A 20410-nucleotide genomic window follows, 5' to 3' on the forward strand; every position below is an offset into this window, starting at 1 on the left:
CAGATTAAATTGGTAATAAACTGTAATTCAGACTTAAGAAACTTGTGAAATAAAAGGCCATGATGGAGATACATTAAGAAAACTGAAGAATTACCAAAAACTGTCATAGTACCACATTCTATTATAAAAGTATTTCAACAAGACAAAATAAAAACCAGAAAAGCAAAATAAAAACTATGGAGAACACAAAAGTCAAGTAAGAGATTTTGGTTTAGTACTTTCCCTGAGTCTCTTGTTTTTAAAAAGCAAATGTAAGTAAGGCTGTTCAAAACTGACCCATAAGTCTTGCGCCTTCACACTGCTATAAGAGACACACTGAAGACCAGAGGCTATGCACTAACATTCTCCCAGGGCTTTATTTAGATGCAGTTTGCTCATGTCACTGCCACAGGGCTGCCTGCCGACTGCTGCTGGATGCATTTGGGCTTAAGAGCTGTCAGGATTTTTTCTCAGCTGACCCTAATATAACATGTGAGGCTATATACCAAACAAAGACACAAGATTTTAGTTATTAATAAATATTAAATTTCCAAATGGATTTGGAAACTATATACATCAAGTTATAAGAATAACACAGAAACAAACACTTTTATGTTTTAAAACTCTTACAAAAACAGAAATTGGGGGCAAGTTGTCTAACATTTAAATCTCAGATGTTACAAGAAAAAAAGTTTAAAAAAAATATCGTTAGTCCCAATAAAACTAAGTAGAAAAAAGTGGCAAGTTCATGTTTGGAATGAAATGGGTATGCTAATTCAAAAAAAGTAGTTGTCTCTTTGATCCTTTAATACAAGTGGTCCCTACAGTTTTTCTACTTGATCATTTAATTGCAATGATATGTACATGTATATACATGTAGAAGTATATATGCTTGCAAGTGACCAAGTAAGAATTAAAGGTTTATTAGAATCTAAACATTTATTTTTTTATTTCAAATGTACTAAGTTCCTTGCTGGGTTTTTTATTTTCAGGATACTAAGTAGTATGAATCACACTTTCTAGTCAAATGCAGGAAAATTTTTCCCACAGACATATTTTTACAATCATTCTTAGGGCATCTCAAAGGCAGGTGGCAAAACACTGCTAAATTGTATACCTCCCTGCATCACAATGAAATCTCAATTGCAGAGTAATAGCCAACATTAAAAAAAAAAAAAAGAATCACGCACTATCTTAAAATACAGGTGTGAAATGATGGCTCTAACCATCAAGAGTATGACAGATTCCCATTCCCATTAATTATTTAATTTAGTAATGTAAGTACCCCATTGTACAGGTGGGGAAAAGTGAGGCACAAAAAGGCATTAAAAAATTTGTCTAAAGTTAGACAAGGAAGCCAAGGTCATAACTAAAATCAGAACTCTAGAGGCTTGACACCTTTGGGATATAATAGATTCAAATAAAATGTTACATTTGAGTTACTTGTGCTGTTTGTATCACACCATCTTAGTCTAACTGCTTGCAAACTTCTTAAAGCGTGGATCTGGAAAATGCCACTTTACCACCTGCCTTCTCTGACCAGGTGAAAATGGCTAGCTGATGCTTGTAAGAAAAGAATACCAATATTGTTGTATCTTATGCAACTAACAAGGTTCAATTATGAAAATATTCCATAACTGAATTTCAATAACTCCCAAAAAACATTTCACAAAATTCTATAAGAATTTGTGGTAAGGTATAGCACCTGGCAATCCCCTCTAAAACAGAAAATTTACCCATCCTTTATATTAGTGTTGATGATCTCATAATTGATAGCCCCAAAGTACCAAACTACTAAATAAAACTTCCAAGTTCCTAGATAACACCAAAATATTTATCTAGGTTTTATTAAAGATAGCACAGCACTTTGGTACCCTTTTCAGAAAAAAACAATGTCAAAAACATACATAACCATGTGGCATTTATATTGTACCAACTGAGTACCACTAAATGGACAAGGTGTAACCACTATAACTTCTTGACCAACTTGATATCTTGAAATATCATATCTACCCCTACCAGCTACCAATCCAATTCTACAGGGTATTTTCCAGTGAGACAAGCTGTACAATGACCATTCTTTTCAAAGCACTCCAGACCATTTCCTTTTTCTTGAATCATAATATCATGCTTTTTTACTTTCTGTTTTTTAAATGTTATACCTTCTTGTACAGATGAAACCAGACCTTCTACTGACAGATATACAACACTGTTTGCTCCTATAGGGGGAAAGAGGGAAAAGAAAAAGGATGTGAGACTTCTTTTGGAAGAACCGGCCCTGGCCAGGTAGTCAGATGGTTAGAGCATCGACCCCGTAATGCCAAGGTCATGAGTGGGTTAGATCTCCAGTCAGGTTACATAAAAGAATCAACCAATGAATGAGTAAATAAGTGGAACAACAAATTGATATTTCTTTCTCTCTCTTTCTCAAAATCAATTTAAAAAAAAAATGGTGTAGGTCTCATTCAAAAAAATATATATATTAGCCCTGGCCAGTTTGGCTCAGCGGTTAGAGCGTCGACCTGCGGTCCCGAGAGGCCCGGGTTCGGTTCCCGCTAAGGGCGCGTACCTCGGTTGCAGTTTGTCCCCAGCCCTGGTTGGTCGTGCGGGTGGCAGCCACTCGATGTGTCCCTTTCACATCGATGTTTCTCTCTCTCTCTCTCTCTCTCTCTCTCTCTCTCTCTCTCTCTGTTCCTGTCTCTCCCTCCCACTCTACCAGAACAAAAAAGGAAAAACGTCCTCGGGTGAGGAAAAAAAAAAAAAAAATTATATATATATATATTATAAAGTTAAAAAAACAAAACAAAAACTTAAGCCAGGATAAAAACTTCTCCTTTAGCCTCTCTTAAAAACAAAAAGTGTGTGTGTGTGAGAGAGGTGGGGTAAATCAATAAAACTTGAGGCCTTTTGTAAAAAAAAAATTTTAATTGGAATTTAATAGATACCGTAATATAAAAGAGCAGGGGAAGCTTCACGTCTAGAATGGATTCACAAGGCTTCAGGAGTTAATTTCCATGATTAAGAAAATAGATTTTGAGGTCAAGATGATGCTCAAGGTCATTTACTTTTCCTAAGGCTATTTTTTTCATCTCAAAGATAAGAGAAACAAGAGTTTTTGAGATAATATAGGTATGTTCCTAGCAGGGTGAGTGCTCACAATATGACATAAATTGGATGATGTTCAAAATATTTAACTGGTAAGGCAGACACTACCAGTGAAAAAAAACACCAGCCATTAACAAGTGTGGAGGTAGGTCCCAAGGCATGCTGGCTGAACACCTATGTGCTATTTAAATAGTGTATACTTCACCTGAATTTAAAAGGCAAATGTCTTATCCAGTATAACCTAGATCTCAAAGTCTCCTGACCCTACATAAGTTCGTCATTTTATCTGTATCCATATTCAAATTTTTCTAGTAGGATCTGTGGTGAAATCATTTTTGTTTTCCTTAGGATCTGATATTTGGGAAGCTTTAACTGATATGCATAGTTCCCTCAGCCTGGAAAGTCTTCCATCCTCTTCTCCCGATCTCACCTTGATCTAGCTCTCCAACACGGCACTTACAATGGTGTATACACACACCAGGCACCCTCACTATTCAGAACAGTGTTCAATATATGCTCAACATGTACATCTACTTTTAACAAATATTTAACACTTTTTAAAAATTAAAAGTTGAAAGATTGACGAGCTTTAGATTTTCTCTGTTAATAAATGAATATAAAATTTATAGAAACTTTAATACCTACCTAAATATTCGGCAAGTTGTTCAAATTCTGGTTTATTGGCAATAAGCTCTTCTTTTGTTGGTATGTTTATTCCCATGAAGCATGGATATCTAATAGGTGGTGAAGCTACTCGAATGTGTACCTATGAAAGAAATCATTTCACACATTCATTATAAGAATAACTACACAAAATTCTTTCACTGACAAATGTAACATAAGATTGTTTTACAGAATATTTAATAACAACATATGGGAAATAAAGCAAATTGCAAAATTTTGTGTTTTTCTAAATTTATTGATTTGAGAGAGAGAGAGAGAGAGAGAGAGAGAGAGACATAGATTTTTGTTCTTCCACTTATTTATGCATTCATTGGTTGATTTATTGTGCCCTGGCTCTAGATTCTAAAGTGTCCTGGACAAGAATTTCAAAATGTCAGCCACTCGTAAAGGAGGATTCCTTTCACAGAGCTTCCCACTGTCTCCTTCTGTCACCTATTAACGAGAACATTTCTTTCTTCTATTCTCCTTTCTCATTATTTGATTTTATCTTTAAATCAATATATCACTTCTATAATTTGAATTACTGAAATATTTAATTAGAATAAGCTTTCAGATTAAAAAATATAACATAGTGTGTCAAATTTATTACAGTAAGATAGATTCTACATCTTCAAAAAATAATATTGTAACAATTTTAAAAGTACTCTATTGTGTGGCGTTTGTTAGTTTTTAAATTAATTTTTAAAAATTTCAAGCTTTTATATTGAGCTTTTTAATCTATTAAGGATTAATTTAGTATGTAGTTTAAAAGTGATCATTACATGTTTTCCACATTGCTGCAGTTATTCCTAAACACACTTAATTAGAAAAATGTCAGTTTATTATATTGACATTTACCGTCCTGAATTGCAATTTTTATGCTAGTATCATATTCTTAACTACTGGGGCTTTTGGATAGGTTTTAAGATTACTTACCTCTTTTGCACCAGATTCCTTGAGCAATTTGATTATGGGTGAGATGGTATTTCCTCTCACAATAGAATCATCTATAAGAACAATTCTTTTGCCTTTAAAGTTGTCCGACAATACTCCAAATTTTTTTGCAACACCAAGCTGTCTTAACCTCATGTTTGGCTGAATAAAGGTTCTTCCTACATATCGATTTTTACATAGCACCTCCACATATGGAAGCCCACACTGAGAGAGAATAAATAAAAGGATAATGAGCAGCAATATACAGAGAACTTTCAGTTTCTATTTTCTCTAGGTAATTCTTCAATATGTACGAAAAATTTTTAATGTGGTTGTTATTCTGATCTCTTCATTATGAGATTATAATTTTCCTTCATTATTTAAACTGTAGGAGGAAAAAGACAAAAAAGAAAAATCACTGACAGTGATATACTTGGTGGAAAAACCAATTTATTTTGCTAGAATTTGTAGTGATTCTCTTTTAAATATTATTATTTCTCCATCTTGGAAGAGAACATTAAGCATGTGAAGACATGCCAAAGAATAAATCACTGTCAGAAAAACTGATATATTTTAAAATTAGCAGAAAGAAAACAATGAAAACCAATAAGCTAAGAAAATGCTTTTTGCAGTATAGAAGATTTATCCATCTTTGAAGGCAATACTTCTCTAAAAATTTTTTTTTTTTTTTTATCCTCACCCGAGGACACTTTTTCATTCTTTGTTCAGATAGAGCAGGAGGGAGAGAGAGAGAGAGAAACATCGATGTGAAAGGGACACATCGAGTGGCTGCCACCCGCACGACCAACCAGGGCCGGGGACAAACTGCAACCGAGGTACATGCCCTTAGCGGGAACCGAACCCGGGTCTCTCCGGACCGCAGGCCGACGCTCCAACCGCTGAGCCAAACCGGCCAGGGCTCTAAAATTTTTTTTTAATTAATAAACTAAACTTTCCAACACAGTGAATGTTGAATATTATATTCCAAGACCACTATAGTTTTATAATCTACCTACTTATGAAAATGAAATTAAGCATAGTACTAAGAACATTATACTAAATGAATAAAAATGGCTTTATTATCATCCATGCTCAATAAGGAACAAATACACCAATGGCTTGCGAGGATATTTCAGGATGTATTTAATAATAAGTACATATTACCACTAATGTCTATATATGTGCATGATATTATCTTTTTAAAATGAAGATCATTCTCCTAGTCTTCAAGAGGACCTTTTTGTGGACTTGACTAATAAATAGTACAATGGAATGAAAAGGCTGGAAAATAAGTAACTTGTAAAGGAACCAACATTTCTTTTTCCCTTACAATAAACTAATGAGTTTCTTTTTATACGCAATGACGTCTAATTCCACTGCTAGAAGAACAATACCTTTCCAGCGTAACCTAGCGCAGCCGGAGTGGCCGATTCCGGAACAGTGCTAACCAAGTCTGCATCCACAGGGGCTTCGATTGCCAGCTGCTGACCACACCGGTATCTTACTGTGTAAACCATTTGGTCTGAAATGTTTGAAAAAGGAAATAGATTATTATTATTATTTTTTAAAGCACCAGCATTTTATATTTTATTATTTTATTTTATTATTTCTTTTGGTATATGCCCCTAGTGGGAACTGAACCCAGGACTCTCTGGTCTGCAGGCCAATGCTCCAACCACTGAGCCAAACCGGCCAGTGTAGAAATAGATTATTTTTATGTACTATAATATTAGAGCATAATATCACTATTCTAAGAAATTATCTTGTTATAACTCTACAGATTGAGTACAGAAAAAAAAGCAAGACACAAAAACACTAAAGTGGAAATACATAAACTGATGAATTCACTATTTTTAAAAAAGTGACCCTCATGCATATCTGATCATCATAATTCTTATTCCTTAAAGGAAAACAACATCCAAGAAAGAGTCAGATGTAAGGAAAAACTCCATGACCTGTAGGCTCAGTGCCATATCCACAGTGTATAACTATGCCCCTTCAAAGAGCCAAGTATGCTTCTGTGCAATGAGATAAATACCAGATTTACATTAATAAAGATAAAAGATATTTTACTTACCCTCAAATATACTATCTGGTCTTGCAAAATAAACGTATTCAAAGATACAAAAAGCCAATGGGTTGCCTTCAGACCTTGGTATAATATCAAGAGTTCGGACATTATGTCTAGATATCTCCACAATTTCTCCAGGCAAGACTTCCCGGTAATATCTTAGGAAACAATGTTAAAGAAGACTTTAAATAAACTAGTCCTTAAGGTTGATAATAACATCTATCATAAAGTACATACAGAGTTCCTTCCCTTATAAAGGAAAAATGGTTCAATTTAATATAAAGTCTAGAGATGGCTTTTAAACAATAAACAATATTCCACCAGCAGTAATTTCAATAAATCTGTTACCCCTAAGTTCTAACTTAGAATTTAAAAAGAGGTCCAGCTGATGTAGCTAAGTTGCTGAGCATCAACCCTGCACCAAGAGGTCGCCGGTTCAATTCCTGGTCAGGATACATGCCCAGGTTGTGGGCTCAATCCCCAATGGGGGACATGCAGGAGGCAGCCAATCGATGTTCTCTCTCATCAATGTTCTCTCTCATCGATGTTTCAATTTCTCTCTCCCTCTCTCTTCCTTTCCCTTCCTCTCTCTCGAATATCAATAAAGGGAGAAACATTTTTTTTTTAATTTAAAAAGAAAAAAAACCCTAAGTTTTATTGATTTTTGAAAGAATAAAGGCTAAAGAGAATATTTTTATCCTGGTTTAAATTTTTTAATCATAACTATTTCTTGTTGAGAATTCTTCCTTTCTAAAATAAGTCTCATGGCACTTTGAAAGCAATATTCTAGTTTCAGAATTAGAAGGTATTACTGGAACACTAAAGTCAGTGCAACTGCTGAGCACCATGTACAAAAAACCTTGCATTTATAAATGTCTTCTAGGAGACATCAAAAACTTTTAAATAAAAATATTTAAAATATTTTATTGATGTGGAAAAACCTAATATACTGAGTAAGGTAAAACTTACCTTGCACCAATAGATAAAAAGCTACAAGATTCTGAAGATACCACCCATCCTTCTGTTTCTAAAGGTTTTTTCTCTGTAAATCACAAGACAATCAATTCAGTTCTTGGATTCAAGGAATTTTAAAAGAGGGTTATTTCAAGACAATCAAACACCAAATAGATATAAAAACCCACAGATATTAAAAAAAACCCACAGAATCATTTCTATGATTTTAAGAGCACATGGATTTTCATTTGACTTGAGCCAAAGATAAAAAAAAATAAAGATCCACATTTCAAACAAGAACTCTGCCCATACAAGTGAATATAGTGGTTTAAAAAAATATGGGGGCATGTGTGGCCCTAAAAATTTTCACTATCCCAAAACAAAAATGTACTTCTGTTATAATTGTGAAAGAATAAGATTGATTTATTCCTATGGCTTGTGGAAAAAAAAATTAATCCAACCCCTGGCCAGGTTGCCCAGTAGGCTCAGTAGACTGGAGAATCGTCCTGCACACCAAAAGGCTGTGGGTTTGTTTCTTGGTCAGGGCACAAACTTTGGTTGTGGGTTCAATCTACAACTGGGACACGAGGCAACTGATCAATGCTTCTCTCACACTGATGTTTCTCTCTCTCTCCCTCTTAAGCAATAAGCATATCTCAGGTGAGGTTTCAAAAAAAATTAATGATCCCAAGATTCCTTCAAACATTATAATTTCATGGTTCAAACAAGACATCTTCTAAGTCAAAAAGAAAATCACTGAAATCATACTACAGAAATAAAAAAGCTGGATAAAGGATATAAATAGACAATTCAGACAGAAAAAAATAGGAATGTCCCTTCAAAATATTAAAAGTGGCCCATGCTCAGAAATACTCAAGGAAATGTACTTTAAAAATAAGTACCATTTTTTTCTTTTTCACCTAGCCCCTTCTCACTCATAAGCTTCCTTTCCTATATACCTAACGATTTTTGGGTGTGTTAACAGAACAATTATCTTAGAAAATCATTATGAAATTATATTCCTTCTGAAGTTCATTACCTTTATTGGTTATATCAGATACAGGAATAAGACGACCAATGCATAGAGGACGATTTCCATAAGGATCTCGTACTGCATAAATAACATCTCTGTGCATTATAAGTAGGGAGTATGCTGTGGGCGCTTCCTTCATTAAGTTTTTAATCCTAGAATTAATTAAATAATTGAATAAGTAATTTCATTTATAAACACATGCTAGGCAAAGCTCTCATTATCAGAGTGGCAAGCTTAAATTTACAATTACCTTGCTACCCAGTCTGGGGTGTCGTCTTGTTCCTGAGGAGGGGTATATGCCAGTAACTGGGTAATCATTTCACTATCAGAACTTGTTGACAGACCGATACCATGGCGCAGAAGCTATTTAGAAGGCAGAAAAGTGTAATCATTAGAGAAGAAGCTCCACTTCACCCTTCACCCGATAGCCCACCATAATAGGAAGAGAGAGGGTACTGTGTGGATGATCGGTTATGAAACTCCTGCAGTCTACTAATGGTATGTGTATACAAGAATGAAGAACAGCTGCTGGAAGCAATGGGAAGTCTCTGAAGGCTTTCAAGCAGAAAAAAAGAAGTGCTTCAGGAGTGTATAGAAAAGCTTTTGAAAGCTAAGTTTGAAGGAATGTACAGCTGCAGTCGGGGAGGAGTGGGCTGGGAAGGCACAGGATTTGGGGATGTGCTTCTAACTTTCTCAGCCCCTGACCCTTCTGACAAACAGGACACATTCCCGTAAGAGTGACACACTACAGCGGGGATTCTCAAGCCAGGTTTGTTGGCTCACTGAGGATCACGAATAGAGTAGAAGAATCAACTGTATTGAATACTTATTTGTAGAAGATGTAATAAAAATTGGTTGCATACACTTCATTGAAAGGACAGAAAATAGGCCTCTCGTTTTCTTTGTTGTGGCTTTTCCACAATTTATGAGAAGCACCTGATAACTAAATCCGGAGACTGTTGGCTCCCCTGTTCAAACAGCAGGACAAGATACGGCTGCCCTCTTCAATACCCCTCCTCCCTGCTGTTCTAACAGCTTCAGGATGATTCGCACTAAGGAGTTTGTGGATAGTGAGAGGATTCCTCCTCCACTTCTGCCCCTACTTTTTCCCTTCCCCTTCTAACAGGCCTCTCCTTTGAACTCTTCATAACTTTTGTTCTAAGCTTGTTTTACATGCATGGGAAAATGCTGATAAGGCATGTCCTCAGTACATCTGCCTGACCACCTCCTGGAAAACACACTGTAACTTTTTTTTTATCCTCACCCAAGGACATTTTTCCACTTTTTGTTCAGATAGAGTGGGAGGGAGAGAGATAGAGAGAGAAACATGGACGTGAAAGGGACACAAGTGGCTGCCACCCACATGACCAACCAGGGCTGGGGACAAACTGCAACCGAGGTACATGCCCTTAGCGGGAACTGAACCCGAGTCTCTCTGGACCGCAGGCCGATGCGCTAACCACTGAGAAACCAGCCAGGGCCTCACTGTAACTTTTCTAGATAAGTTAGCACAACCCCCACCCTTCCTTATCATTTCGCTATAGCAACTGCTTACTCCTTAAAACCCTAATGAAAGAGCAACCCACTCTATCTTTGGGACCAATACTGTACTATCAGTACTTGGCCCTTTCCTCCCTTGGAAAGTAAAATAAATGTCCTCACTGCATTTTTTCTTCTTTGTGAATTCTTTCACAGCCTGCATCACTGGCCACCCTAACATCTATGATGATTACGAAGTTCTGAGAAAAACTGACCAGGACAAGGGTACCTCCACTGTCATGCAGAGGCTGAGTTTAAACAGACACTACAGAACATTTTCAGTAGGCAGCTGAATGTGTAGAGATAAAGTCCAGCAAGTAAGAGGGTTAAGAGGTTATGCCTGGAAATGATGATGCAGGTATTGAATTAAATGAACTTTTAGTGGTTATCTCTTAAGTGGTGAGTGTTTTATTAACTTTATTTCATATTTATACTTTTGTGATAATCTGAATTTAAAAAAAAAAAAAAATATATATATATATTTAAATTTGGAGACAGAAAAGCATACATATAATTATTGTTATTTGGAATGCCAGAGCTGAAGAAGAGGGCAGGAAGGACAAAACTCTGGGAAATAACTTAAACTGGAATAAAAAATAAAACGATGAGTGGTACAGAAACGGGTTCTAGATATTTTCCACCCATCAATTCACTATCATTTGATTTCTGTAACTATTTATCCCATATGAAATACCTGGTTCTAGAATGCTAAAAAGATAATGCAGTGTGAATGTGTGTGTGTGTGAATGTGTGTGTGTGTGTGTGTGTGTGTGTAACCTACTATTAAATACCACCTAAGATTTTTATTTCTGAGGTTACCAAATCAAGATTATTGGAATATAATGAACTAGAGAAATATGACATTAATCAATAAATGGCAAAAATGGATGAATAAGAAGCTACTAGGAATATTAAAATACCAGGTATTTAAAAAAAGAGGGGGGGACCCTGGCCAGCTTTGCCCAGTGGTTAGAGCATTGGCCTACACACCAGAGGGTTGCGGGTTTGATTCCTGGTCAAGGGCATGTACCTATCTGGGTTGCAGGTTTGATCCCCAGCCTTGGTCGAGGTACGTGCAGGAGGCAACCAGTCAATGTGTCTCTCTTACATAATTTTTTTTTTTCTCTCTCTTCCCTACTCCCTCCCTTCCATTCTCTCTAAAAACCAATGAAAAAATATTGTGAGGAATAACCAACAACAACAAAAAAAAGCAGGGCGGGGGTGGATAAAATGATGAAGAAATAGAACAATTAAAACTGAAAGCTCCAAAAACCGAGATAAGAACAAAACAGAATATAACTCTCTTTCTCTCTCTTTTCTCAGGCTGTTTCCTATAATTATTTCCCAATCACCTTTTTCTTATATTTATCATCTGCAAATTTATCTTCCATTTTCTTCTTATGCTGTTAACGGAGAGACAAAGCTAAAGTGATAGCAAGGGTTCATAAACCCTAATTTGTCTGTGCTTCTAACAGCAACCACAAATCAATGTTCCAAATCTCTAAAGCAGTGCATCAGAATCACCTTTGGAGCACAGTAAATGCAGCAGCCCGACGGAAGACCCTGAGGTGATAACCTGGAATCTGTAATTACAAGTACTCCAGGTAATTCTGATAGTTGTTCTTTGCAGTTAGGTAACGAGTGGCAACAATTAGAAAATATTCTTTACCAAGATCCTTAATAACTTCGTTTCATTAATTTATCCCAATCAGGAAAAAGCACTTTTAAAAAAAACCTTACCTTTTTCCGTAATCGAGCAGCATTGACCAATTCGCCATTATGTGCTACGGCTATCTTCCCATGAAGTGTTTCAACAACAAAGGGCTGACAGTTTTCTAATTCACAGTTTCCTGTAGTGGCGTACCTCGTGTGTCCAATTCCAAGATTTGAAGTATATAATTTCTTTAACTTTTCTTCAGTAAAGACATGATTTATAAGACCCATTCCCTTGCAAAGTCAAAGTAGAAGCTCATGTTAGAAAAAAATTGACCAGTGAGTGGAGCTGGTGAGTGGAGGCCTTAATTAGCCCCTGGCTCAGGCACTCCCAATTAGACAATGCAGTTCACCAAATTTCTGTGCTTCAGAATTCTAATTTTAAAAAAAGACTAACCTAATTCTAAGAACTGTAAAGCATTAAAAACATTTTTGAGGTGAAATTCATATAATAAACTAACCACTGTAAAGAAAACCCTTCAGTGGCATTTAATACATTCACAATGTTGAAATGGTTGCTTTATGAGATACTTTTTGTTAAAACATTGAAGGACATGTGTATTAAACAATAAAAATCATTAAATATAATATACTAAATTATTTGTATTTGAAAAATTCAAAGCATGTTCAAGTATTTAAATATATTACCTGTTTGTGTCTGTCTAGCAAACTATCACTGGGAAAGAAATATCCTAATTTGACAAACAGAAATGGTTAATACAAAGATTATTTATTCAAATTTCCTTCTTCCACTCCCAGATAACATCTGGCTACTGTAACCTTTATAATCAACTATTTTTAAATGTTCAAATATACCTTGTGTGTTCTGTATGTTGGTACTGAATTCCCATCACTGGTGACAATACCAGCACTCTCCTGACCCCTGTGAATATAAAAAAGTGTCAACTTAAATATACCCCATTGATAAGGCCAATAAACTTTATGAAACATTCTTTTCACAAAAGAATTGATGAACTCAATCTGACTATACATTAAATGCTACCAGCACTAATGTCATTTCTACTCATGACAATGATGCTGATGATTAGCAGTAACAGATGATATTGTCTGACTTCTAATTAACATGCCAGGTACTGCCCTAAGCATTTACATGCATGATCTAACTTATTAGGCTTTCACAACAATTCTATGAAGCAGGTACTATGATTACCATTCCCATTTTACAGATGAGAACACTAAAGAAAAGGAAGTTAACTTCCCCACTCAGAAAGTGGTGGCACAGCTAAGATTAGAACACCAACAATCCAACTCCAGAACTTAATGCTTCTGACCTCTGTACTATGGGACCTCTAAATAAGGTTGAGTGTGTAGATGAGTATATAGATATAAATGAAAACCTCCAAATAAGATAGCAGGTAAAATGCTAAGTGTGGTACTGGAATTATAAGCGAAATTTATAAATTTTGATTTTGCTTTCCTGCACTTTCCAAATTTTCTCCAACAAATAACATTTTTGTTATCAGAAAAAAATAAATGCTGCTTTTAAAAACCCTAAGCTGATCAGGCAATGTGTATCTCATTTCCTCATTTTTAGGTGATGATTCAGAGAAGAAAGCCAAAAGATAGCCCGGAAGTAGGGGAACATGGTAAGGCTTAGAGGGTCTGCACCACCTTGTAGTAAAAACTCAAATGAAATGATAAAGCTTTTAACTACTCAACACTTTTTAATAATTCTCAATAAGATCTGTAAGAATTAGATGTTTATTAACAAAATTTTGTTCCAAAGACTATATATCAGTGTAGAAATACAAAGTAAATCTCTACCATATATGTATGTATACATTTATGATACATTGATTAATTTGGTAAAAAGAATCTTTTTCAAAATTACATGTTGTAATTTTTAGGCATTTTAATAACAAGAAAAACTACCTTAAATGTACTTGCAAAGTAAAATTCTAAAAAATTAAAATAGAAATTATTTTACTAAATCATCAGTGCATTAAATACTATGCTGAAAATAGATATGAATACTATTATACACCCTAACAGACTACATAATTTGTGATTTAGGATTTCTTTATTTAATGGTCTTTAAGTTGTTGATGCTAGAAGACTAAGAGATTCATATTAGAGAAGAAATAATTAAAGTCAGCCATAAACCTTAGGGCAGAAAGAATCTGTGCCAACCATTTCCAGAACAATTTTTAAAATCAATAATCATTTAGTAAGCCAGATTAAATTATGTAAGAAAATATATTTTTAAACAAAATGGTTTTCAAAAAATAAAAAATGGTTTTCTTTTGCCTTTGTCTCAAGGGTCATTTTTCTTAAAAGCTGAAATGAATAACGTTTGGAATCATTTAGGTCCTGGCTTCTTTAATCACAAAGCCTGCTTATTTGGCAGTTTCTCAAGTTACTCCCCTCAGGCAGCTTGAACCAGTTAAACTAGATCTTTTCAGTTCTTTGGAGCTTATAGAAAAGGAGCCTTCTGGTTTCCTAGGCAACAAAAACCTTGGCAAGAAATTGTGAATCATTTTCAGGTCACTTTCAACATGGAGAGTGGAGCAGGAAAGCAGTGGGCTGAGGAAGAGGCTAAAGCTTTGCTAAGTGGACAGAAAAAAATATACGAAAACAACTTTATGGAACACTGAAAAATAAAGGAATATTTATTTACATTGCTAAAAGGCTGCAAGTGCTAGGAGTATACAGAGATTGGAAAAAGTGTCCGGCAAAGAACAAAAATCTCAAATATGAATACAGAACAGTTAAATATGTTCACAACTCTGGAGACAGCTCTAAAACTATGAAATTATTCCATGACTTGGATGCAGTCCTGTAGTATGAACCTGCCATTCAATTACAAAAAGAGGAAGATGCAAATGGCAGGTGCCTGGCAACTCTGAGCCAAAGTACAGAGACCACTGAAGGTAAAGAGGAAAAGTGCCATTCTTTTGTTTTTACTCAACCAACTGTAAAAGTACAGGACTTCTAAGTCCATATGATAAATACAGACTGAAATATCATAGTTGATTAAAACAACTAATCTGTTAAGATATTTTGCAAAAGATAAAAGTTAACTTTAAAAAGAGGTAAAATCTGTAAAATGGAGAAAATGAACCCCACATTAAAATGACATCAACTGCTAGTGCCAACTGATCCTTATGTATATCTGATATGTCTTTGGAAAACAAATTAGTTTATGAAGATATTTGTTAGGTTTTAATCTAATAAGTGTGGCAAAAAAAAAAAAAAAAAATCCTATATTGCTCAACTATTGTTTTCCCACAGCTCCAAAAAAACAGATCTTTCTGCTTTATATTAACATTCCATTTTCCTAAATTTATAAATAAAAGCACTAGAATACTATGAACTGATAAACAACTTCATTACATGTTTGAAAGAACAGCTACACTTTAACAATATGTAAAACAAAAATAGGTTTGATAGATTAAATGACTTATAATTAAATTATTTAGATATCAAAACAAGGTTCTTGACCTGCTGTATTGTTAAGCCCAACACTATTTACATAGAAATTGTTCACTGTCTGCAGAAGCCAAATACATCACTAGGCAAAGTGGGGAGGGAAATCACAAGCAGTAAGGAGATTTCCCCCAAAGCAAAGTCTCACAGATGCTATGTTCAATTCAACTCAAAATCTGTAATGCCTCCTGTGTCTGAATAGCACTGAGCTACATGCATTCAGTCTAACCACAGAAAGGAGGGAACCATGAATAAATGTAACACCCAAAGAGAAAACAGTAAGTGGTATAATAAAGGTACCAATGAGAACGGGGTTAAAATGATAAGATTACAGTTGGGTTATCTTGGGTTATCTAAACAACTTGTTTAAAGTTTATTAATAAATCATTTGGTTAAAAAATCCACCCAATTTACTTACTCCCTTTATATTTCTAATACTCTACCAAATTCTAAAAAAACTTCACAGTCATTATCATGTTAAATAGAATTACATTATTTTATTCGGTTAATCACCTTGCACTTTTCATCATTTCAATGCTTTCAATATTGACCAATGATAAGTAAATTACTCAGCTTCTAAATGGCCTTGATTTTCACAAGAAGTTGGCCCACTGAAGATGTGGGTGCTGCCCATCCGGTGTGGCTGAGTGACTGAGCATCGACCCATGCACCAAGAGGTCATCACAGGTTCAATTCCCTGGTCAGGGAACATGCCCAGGTTGTGGGACAGATCCTCAGTGGGGGACACGCAGAAGGCAGCCAATCGATGTTCTCATCGATGTCTCTCTCTCCCACTCTCTTTTCTTTTCTCTCTAAAATCAATAAAGAAAATTTGTAAAAAAAAAAAAAAAAAAAAGGAAAAAAGATCTCTAGGGCATGTAGCCCCTGCAAACAATTTTGGGATTCATACTAGAAATTATCAACTTAAGCAAAAAACAAACAAACAAAAAAACCAACCTGTATGTTCAGTTCCAGGCCCCTCTCTACTAACATAAGATAAAACTAGGCCCTAGCCCAGCTGGCGTGGAGTGGTTAAGCATTGACCCATGCACCAAGAGGTCACTGGTTTGATTCCGAGTCAGGGCACATGCCCAGGTTGTGGTCCAAACCCCCAGTTGGGGGCATGCAGAAGGTGGCCAATCGATGTTCTTTCTCATCGATGTTTCTATCTCTCTCTCCCTCTCCCTTCCCCTCTAAAATCAATAAAGAAAAAAAAAGCTTTAAAAAACTAGGCCCTATATCACATGATCTCACTTATTGCTAGGATATAATGAACTAAACAAACTGATGAACAAAATAGACCCAGAGTCATGTAAGTAGGGTACAGACTGACAATCCTCAGAAGAGGGCGAGGTGGGGAGGGAAGAGATTAACCACAGAATTTATATGCATGTATGCATAACCGATGGACGTAGACAACAAAGCTGGGAACAGGGTGGGGGGAGGATGGGGAAGAGGGTGTCAGTGGGGGGGGGGGGAGGAGAAACATCTGTAACAAAAATAAATTAATTAAAAATATTTTAAAAAATAATAAAATAAAAAACTAGTAAGAGCAAACCCTACTTTTCCTTATTATTCTCATCATCAAGCTTAGGTGTTAAATTACCTGGATATATCTGTTATCTTATGCAGTTCTCCATAAAGAGAATTCTTACGTAATTTCAGATTTTTATTTTCCATAGTCTCAACTAAATCCAAAACATTCCCTAACTCCAATTTAGACTCAAATTACTATGAAATCTGATTTAAAGTTTTTGACAACTGTTACTCTGAGAATTTTAAATTTATATAATTGTGCCATTTGAAAACAGTGGTACTTCCCTTATTTTTCATTTGTTTTTCTTATTTCATCCTCACCTGAGGACATTTTTCCATTTTTTGTACAGATAGAGTGGGAGGGAGAGAGAGGAAGAGAGAGAGAGAGAGAAACATCGATGTGAAAAGGACACATCGAGTGGCTGCCACCCGCATGACCAACCAGGGCCGGGGACAAACTGCAACCGAGGTACATGCCCTTAGCGGGAACCGAACCTGGGTCTCTCCGGACCGCAGGCAGACGCTCTAACCGCTGAGCCAAACCGGCCAGGGCTGTTTTTATTTATTTCTTTATTTTATTATTTTTTTTAATCCTCATCCGAGGACATTTTTTCCATTTTTTGTACAGACAGAGTGGGAGGGAGAGAGAGGAAGAGAGTGAGAGGGAAACATCGATGTGAAAGGGACACATCGAGTGGCCGCCACCCGCACGACCAACCAGGGCCGGGGACAAACTACAACCAAGGTACATGCCCTTAGCGGGAACCGAACCCGGGCCTCTCCGGACCGCAGGCGGACGCTCTAACCGCTGAGCCAAACCGGCCAGGGCGCAGGGCTGTTTTTATACTTTAATAAAGAAATCCCTAATATAATCTTTTAGATGATAAAGTTTTCCTCTTTTTTTTTTCTTTTCTTTTTCTTTCTGTTAATCCTCACCAGAGGATATTTTTTCATTGATTTGTTACTTTGTTTGTTTTTAGAGAGAGTGGAAGGGAGGGGGTAGAAAGAGAAACATCGATGTAAGAGAGACACATCAACTAGTTGTCTCCCACACAATCCTGAACTGGGCCAGGATGAACCGCAACCGAGGTACGTACCCTTGACTGGAATTGAACCCAAGACTCTCTGGTCTGCGGGCTGACGCTGTAACCACTGAGACAAACCAGCCAGGGCCTCTTTTTATTCTTTAATGGAATGCCTCTAAATATAATGGTGAGTGGTGATTTTATTTTATTTTATTTTTTTATCCTCACCCGAGCACATTTTCCCATTTTTTGTTCAGATAGATTGGGAAGGAGAGAGAGGAAGGGAGAGAGAGAGAGAAACATCGACGTGAAAGGGACACATCAAGTGGCAGTCACCGGCACGACCAACCAGGGCCAGGGACAAACTGCAACCGAGGTATGCATCCTTAGCGGAACCCAAACCCAGGTCTCTCTAGACCGCAGGCTGATGCTCTAACCGGTGAGCCAAACTGGCCAGGGAGGTGAGTCGTGATTTTAAATGAATTTTTATGTCATTAAAACCACACCTTATATTTGGTCTAAGGTAAAAGATAGTGCTATTTCTGTTACACAGTAAACAAAATTGAAAAACTATATAGGAGCATATGAAGGTGAATACATCTTTAATTTCAGAAATTACGAAGAGCAATTAAAATGCACTTAACTTCCTCCTGATCAGTATGCAGCCTCATTCTAATTATGATCATCTCCAACTTCCTGTGCCAATCAAGTTCCAAATTCTATGTACTAGGTCCTTTGAAGTCTTACTTTTCCCCCTCAATTTTACCCTCTTCATTTAATTACTTTAAAAAGTAGCCTATGGATCATTTTGTGAAAACCTGTATAAAAGCACCCAAATCATAAAACAAGGAAATCTGGAGAGACTTCTTCATTTTTCAAGGTTGGCATGGTTCTTTTAAATTACATATTTCTTGGTCCATGTAAGCATAACTTAATTTCTCAAAAGTTAAGTATATATCAATGAATTGATTACATAATATATTTGACCATATATGCCAATAAAACAAGATTTTTCTGATTATCTTTTACATTGTTAATATCATTTTAAAAGTGCCTACCATGTTAATGCATCTAAAATACAAATATAAGTGAAAACATTTCATTTTTAAAAATGTAATTTACTTTGAAAACTAACCACAACCATCTCTAGAAACTTATTAGAGTTAGTAGAAGTTCAAAATAAACCGTGTCAAAAGGGATGGAAGAAATTAAGATTTTTCTTTAAACCACATAATACCACTTTGTTACAAAATATACCATAGATCTATAATCCTTTATGAATACAATCAAATTCAGCTCAAGCTACTAGCATCACGTTATGTTAATCCAATTTAATTTTCTTTAGTACTTATTTCTAAAAGGAATTCTGTTCTCTTCCCAGGCAAAATGTCAGTTACACTAGAAGATAAGAAAGACATCTCAGGAAACTCCTTACTTTTGGTTTCTCATGTCAGACCATTGGAACTAGGTATAGTATAATGGGCCAAAAACAAACACTTACAATTAATTTGTTTCTCCTTCTCTCTCTTTTAAATCCTCACCTGAGGTCATTTTTGCATTTATCCTCATATAGAGCGGGGGGAGGGGAGGCATCTATATGAGAGAAACACACTGACTGGTTGCCACCCACATGACCCCAACTGGGGCAGGGACAAACTGCAACAGAGGTACGTGCCCTTAGTGGGAACTGAACCTGGGACCCTCTGGTCCGCAGGTCCCCGCTCTAACCACTGAAGCAAACAGGCCAGGGCTCTTTTTTTAAAAATCAATCTATACTTAAAAACAATCATTTTAAAAACAAATGATCTCTTTAACAAAATGTAAATTGCCTTTCTAGAAAGATTACCCTTCAAATTTCCAACCTTTATTCTTTAAGGATAATAAGAAATCTGATAGCCAAAATTACATGTAGTAGCTGCTTAATATTTAATGAGCATATCACTTAGCATTCTGGGGAGTCTAAGACACAAACAGAATTTTACATTTAAAAGTAAATAATATCAAATCCATAATGAGGTCAAGGATGCTTTTATTACCCAATTAAAGTTAACATAAATCCCCTTTTAGCTTCTAAATTCTTACTGAAGTTTAAACCAAATAAGGAAAAATACTGAAAAGTATTTCAAAACAAAGACATTAAATAAACCCAAAATAAGAACAACTCCCTACCTCAGGAAAATGCTAGGAAGTGGTTTGTTTTTGTTAATCCTTACCCGAGGATATTTTTCCATTTATCTTCTTAGAAAGAGTGGAAGGGAGGGAGAGAGAGAAACATTGATGTAAGAGAGACACATTGATGGGTTGCCTCCTGGAACGGCCCCAAGGAAACCTGCAACCCAGGCACATGTCCTTGACAAGAATTGAATTCATGACCCTTTGGTCTGAGCCAAACCACTCCAACCACTGAGCCAA

The 20410-nt window shown here is 35.9% G+C and overlaps 1 protein-coding gene across 1 annotated transcript in view; it reads right to left on the reverse strand.

Moving 5' to 3' along the window:
• Window positions 1–639: 639 nt before the first annotated feature.
• PPAT (phosphoribosyl pyrophosphate amidotransferase) overlaps window positions 640–20410 on the reverse strand; it is a 51088-nt gene continuing 31317 nt past the window's right edge. The window contains exons 2-11 of the mRNA XM_036264559.1: window positions 12807–12873; window positions 12018–12224; window positions 8989–9101; window positions 8745–8890; window positions 7721–7793; window positions 6758–6909; window positions 6075–6202; window positions 4684–4905; window positions 3730–3850; window positions 640–2198 (exon numbers count right to left, since the gene is read on the reverse strand). Coding sequence (XP_036120452.1) covers window positions 2002–2198; window positions 3730–3850; window positions 4684–4905; window positions 6075–6202; window positions 6758–6909; window positions 7721–7793; window positions 8745–8890; window positions 8989–9101; window positions 12018–12224; window positions 12807–12873 — 1426 coding nt within the window. The 3' untranslated portion in view covers window positions 640–2001. The remainder of the gene's footprint in view (window positions 2199–3729; window positions 3851–4683; window positions 4906–6074; window positions 6203–6757; window positions 6910–7720; window positions 7794–8744; window positions 8891–8988; window positions 9102–12017; window positions 12225–12806; window positions 12874–20410) is intronic.

The sequence above is a fragment of the Molossus molossus genome, unplaced genomic scaffold, assembly GCF_014108415.1.
Source record: "Molossus molossus isolate mMolMol1 unplaced genomic scaffold, mMolMol1.p scaffold_m16_p_1, whole genome shotgun sequence".
Classification (NCBI taxonomy): Eukaryota; Metazoa; Chordata; class Mammalia; order Chiroptera; family Molossidae; genus Molossus; species Molossus molossus.